Consider the following 5,453-nt stretch of genomic DNA (forward strand, 5'->3'; position numbering starts at 1 on the left):
GATCAGTCGCCGGCTTCTGGACGGCCGCTCACTGCGGCTGCTGGCCGCTCATGCTGGCTGCTGGCTACATACGGTAGCCCATGGCAACCCACTGCCACATGGGCTGCAGCCTATGCCGCCGTCGCCGGAGACTCACGGCAGCTCAGCTCCAGGTTGACCTGTTGTTCAGCATCTTAGCTGTAGAGGGCAGTGTCACTGGCCCTCATATGTGGGATCCAACCCGGGGCCCTCTGGCATCCCAAGCAAGTTCTTAACCATCGCGCCACTCGGCCGGTCCTACTGGATACAATCTTTATACATGTGAGGAATGTGGGCAAGCCTGCAGGTGTGTCTCATGCCTAAGCACTCACGTGGGAACAGACCTTGTGGGGAAACCCTGGACATGTCAGGATCCTGGGACAGCACCTAAGAGATATGTGAGGAGTCTTAGTAGTAAAAACGCTTTTGAGTGTAAGAAAAGTGGAAAAGCTTTCACTTGTCTCTCATCCTCTCGGGGACATGTGAGAGGTCACCAGAAGCCCTTTGAATGTAAGGAGTGTGGGAAAGCCTTCAGCTGTAAGTCGTACCTACGAAAGCACATGAGAATGCGCACTGGGGAGAAGCCCTATGAATGTCAGCAGTGTCGCAAAGCGTTTCGGCACTTGTCATCCCTGGGATCACATGTGAGGACACACAATGGGGAGAAACCATATGAGTGTAAGGAATGTGGGAGGGGCTTCCATTGTCCCAAATACTTCAGAAAACATGCAAAAACGCACAGTACAGGGAAACACTATGAATGTATGGAATGTGGGAAAGCTTTCCACTTATTCCTCATCCCTTCGAGAGCATGTGAGAACACACAGCCCTATGCATGTAAGGAGTGTGATAAAGCCTTCAGGTTTCCCTCATCCCTGCAAAGACACATGCGAATGCACACTGGGAAGAAACCCTATGAATGTCAGCAATGTGGTGAAGCCTTCAGGAATTATGCATCCTTGAGAAGGCATGGGAAGACGGACATACACTTGACAAAAGCTCTGAATACGGGAACTGTGGGCAGCCTTTATTGTTCCTTAAAACCCTGTCAATGTGAGCAAACACTGGAAAGAAACTATGAATGGAAAGGAGGTGGGAAAATTCTAGATGTTCACTTATGTTGTACATGAAAACACAGGGCATACAGAAATCTTTAAATTGTTTCAAATACGGTTTTATAAGTGCCTCACTCTTGAGAGGGATCCCTGCATGTTAATTTCTAGTTTCTGTTGCTGATATGAACCCTTAAGATATAAACATCCCGTGTCCTTTCATCTATACTACATAGATTTTCAGTAATTGTGCAGTTAAAAAACTTGACTCATTTCCATTACAGTGTCTTTGCACTTGGGGTGATAAGTGGTTTTTGTTTTTTCTTTTCATTTTCATGTACAACTTGATATAATTTTAGAGAAAAGATTGTTGTTTCTAGGGTGTGATCATGATATGAGTCCTGTATTGTTGAAATTCCTGTTCTGGTCCACTGATGCAGATACTAGGGTTTTCTGATTTGATTTCTACCCTCCCCTTCAGCCTCTGTCACTGAAAGACGTGTGTTCCCCATTTGTTGCGAGTGGATGCCACTCAATTGTTCTTTATAGAAGTAATTGTGGATAGACTTTAGAGAGGACAGTCTCAGCTGAGTATGTTCATAATTTGGCCCCTGCTCATTGTCCTTGATCTTGGTTGGATATTGGATACGATGCATTGATTTAAAAAGAGATATTTTGGTGTGAAGATAAAAGCTGGTGTCCAGAGGTTTCCACCGAATTGTGGTGTCAGTTTTGGTGATGTAGGAAACTATATCCCATTTTCCTTCTGTTTGTGGTTCTGAGATAAAGGTCATGAGAAGAGGAATATGCATGAGGTTTCAAAGGGAGAAGTGAAGAAGCCGTGACTCAGTTCTGTAGTGTCAGGTGATATTAGAGATGCATGGGGTCCTAGTGGGCCTGAGTTATGGCACATTCTTCTGACTCCTGGCTTTGACTGTCTAGAACAGCTTTAACCACATAGTGATGTTAGTTTGCTCTTAGGCAGCACATTCTATAGACTTTTCCACACGCTCCCCCATCATGGATCCTCGGTGTTTTTCAGGTTCATACAGGTCCTTGCATTTTCCCATAGCTTTTTGTAGATCGCTGTGGCAACAGGCCCTTCTAGATAATCCTTGAAATGTATGACATCATAGAACAATACTTTAGTGTCACTGTTAGTTTAATCTTCTGTTTCAGTATTCCATGATTTTTATCTAACGGCCCTGGCACTTTCAGGTTATAGTGGAAATGGAACTTCCATTCAATGTCATGTTCTTTTCCTTGTCCCACACATCTTCACCTGTAAAATGTGAACCCTAGTAACTGTCTATTCAACAAGGGTATTTATACATGGGACTTAGATTCTCCAACCCCCAAATGGTGGGATTCTCATTTGTGTGGCTACAAAGGAAAGTGTGGATTGGGGCAGACACAGTGTGCACACAAACCCAGGCATATTTAGAGCCCTCATGCTCAGGGAGAGGCCCGATATATCAACTTTCTGTTCGTTCCTCACCATTTGGGAACTCTGATTGTTGGACCTGGGCTCTCTTCATAGTTGTCTTGGGTGTTGTTTAGAACACACAGGAAATGGTGTTACTGCGTTAGTTACATCACTTTATTTCAAGGGCTGTTGGCATCCTTGGCAATATGCTGTCTCCCGAGGGCACTGGTGGTCACCCTTTGTATGCACCAAATCTGCTGGATCTACTGAAGTGTCAGCTTCCAGGGCTCATTCCCAGGCCAGGGCATCAGCTTACAGATGGCCAGGAGTGTCAGTGCCTCATGAGCCTGGACATGGAAGAGTGAGGACTGCCTCAGACATCTGAGGTGAACCCATATGCTCCTCTCATGTCCCGACCTCACAAGTGACACATGATCATCCACCCCTTGGCTTCACATTGTCCAAACTGCTGCATTGATCCCTTTAAGCAGCTTAGTCATCAGTGCAAAGGGTGACCTTCCAGGGCTCTCGGTGGATCACGAGCCAGACAGCTCTGCCTTGCGCCCAGTGAATTCTGCGGTTCATGCCTTTGTGAGAGGCTCCGCCTGGAGGAATGCTGTGGGCACTGCTGGGAGCTGTTCCTGTGTGGGCATATACCAGGTTCCTGTTCCCTCCAGAGCTGGGATCCCTCCTAGGGCTCCGTCTTCTGTTGTCTCTGCCACCGTGCCTGGCACATACCTCCTGGAGTCTCACACACAGAACCCAAATGGCAGCCCTGCCTGGGAGATGCCCAGAGCTTTAATCAGCTTCTCCAGTTTTGCTTTTCTTCTCAAAGGTGGCTCGCTGCTCTGATCCTGTCCTACGTGTGAACTTTCTTTGTTGGGTGGCATCAGAGATAGAGGTACTGCACCAGGTGGGGAATGAAAATCTTCCAAACCCCCAAGTCTTGAGGCTTGCAACCCTTTCATGTTTTCAGGGGCTGGATAGGTTTGCACCTGATCAAACAGCCTCTGGGGCAGCACTCATCTCAGCTGACCAAGGATTTCCAAACCTCACGGCAGTGCCTGGGCCTTGAATTTTCTGTGGGTTCACAGCCCATCTTCTCCCTCCTGTGTGTTCCAGTGAAGCCTGCCGTGTCTTTCAGTAGAATCGTTTTCACGTGTGAAGATGACATCATCAAGGCAATGGGCCCATTTTACTGATGTCAGCAAGATCAAGACAGGTGTGGGGCTAGCACCCGAGGCCCAGTGTGGAGCTGTGCAGGGAGCCTCGTGGAAGCACCTGAAAGGGTTATTATTGTCCCCACCAGGTGAAGCTCTCAGTTATCAGAAATCTGTACTTGTCAATGTCTCCACGAATCTCCTTAAAGATGAAGCACTTTTGCAGGAAGATCTCTTGTCTAAGCCTCAAAGTAAAACAATACCTGTCTGCAAATGATGAAGGACTTAAAAATGGCCATGGCTAAAGATATGATGACAAGTAATTATAATGCAATTAACAAGGAAATTTGGTTATTTCTGTAACATGCCTTTTCAAATTATGAATGATAACATACCAGGACATATCAGAGTTTTAGATATTTTGTACATATACCCTAAAGGAAGTTTAGCATCACTTCTTATTTGATAGTATTTCCCATGAACTTTAGCATGTACAAAGATTACATAGTTTTAAGAAAAAGAAAACATAGCTCTTTTACTAGAGAAGATTCAGTCTTCTTAAGTCATCAAAGGCTTAATAAAGATAAAACATAGAATCTTTATTTTCTAGGCAGATTACATGGAAGGTAAATTAAGACCCTTGTTTACAATTTCTTAGGAGCAGACCAACAATTTAAGAAAACTTAACAGAAGGACGGCGGAGTGGCACATTGGTTAAGAGTTGGCTTGGGACGCCAGCTCTGAGCAGCAGAGCCCAGGTTTGGATACCACATGAGGGCCAGTGACATTGCCCTCTACAGCTAAGATGGTGAACAACAGCTCAGCCTGGAGCTGAGCTGCCATGAGTCACCGGTGATGTCGTAGGCTGCAGTGAGGCTGCAATGGGCTGCCATAATCTACCATGAGTGGCTGGCAGCCAGCGTGACAGGCCGGCAGCCGGTGTGAGCTGCCAAGAGCCACTGTGAACAGCCGCCCAGAGGCCGGCGACCGATCTGCCTCATCTGGGAAGAGCGCAATGATAATACAACATGGGCCAGTGAAGCGACATCCTCCACAACTAGACTGAAGAACAAAAGGACAGCAACTTGTCTGTTCCCCTTCCCTGATTCCCCAGCGCTGTTCCCCTCCCCCAATTCCCCAATAAAAAATCTTTAAAGAGAAAACTAAATTCTAATTTTAAACCAGTGTACTTTTGATATTCAAATTCTTTTTTCTTTTTAACTTAAATCCATTCCAGTCTTACCTTATCTACATAAAAAATTTTCTCTCAATACTTTATTTTCACAAACCTACAACTTTCTATATCCATTCAGCTTTTGTATTTTCTTTTTTTTAAATCCTGGAACAATCATTTTACTTTAGGATAAAATTACTTTCTTTTTTTTCATTTTGATCTTAATGGAGGCCAGGTTTTTGAGCAAGAGGTCTTCTATAGCATTCTGTATTTAAAAAGCACACCCCCCCGACCCCCGGCCTGCCGAGTGGCTCAGTTGGTTAAGAGTTAGCTTAAGAGTATGAGCTCTGAGCCATAGGGTCGCTGGTTCGATTCCCACATGGGCCATTGACGCTAAGCCCGAGCTGAGCTGCCAACAGGTTGGCAGGATGGCTCAGCTGGTGAGAGCATGTGCTCCTGACAAGACTGCCTGCCTGCTACGCCTGCCCACATCTAAGACTTAACTCAGCACATTGAGCTGAGCTGCTGCCTGGATGGCTCAGTGGATACAGTGTGCCATATTAACAACAAGGCTGCTGGTTCGACTCCCACATGGGATGGTGGCTACGCCCACCAGCAATTAA

The 5,453-nt window shown here is 46.0% G+C and overlaps 1 protein-coding gene across 1 annotated transcript in view; it reads left to right on the forward strand.

Moving 5' to 3' along the window:
- The window catches only part of LOC109390570 (zinc finger protein 709-like), an 11,239-nt gene extending 10,091 nt beyond the window's left edge, over positions 1 to 1,148 (forward strand). The window contains 1 exon segment of the mRNA XM_019657187.1: positions 344 to 1,148. Within this exon segment, the coding sequence (XP_019512732.1) occupies positions 344 to 1,148 (805 nt within the window).
- Positions 1,149 to 5,453: the final 4,305 nt, after the last annotated feature.

This window comes from Hipposideros armiger, unplaced genomic scaffold (assembly GCF_001890085.2).
Source record: "Hipposideros armiger isolate ML-2016 unplaced genomic scaffold, ASM189008v1 scaffold_275, whole genome shotgun sequence".
Taxonomy (NCBI): domain Eukaryota; kingdom Metazoa; phylum Chordata; class Mammalia; order Chiroptera; family Hipposideridae; genus Hipposideros; species Hipposideros armiger.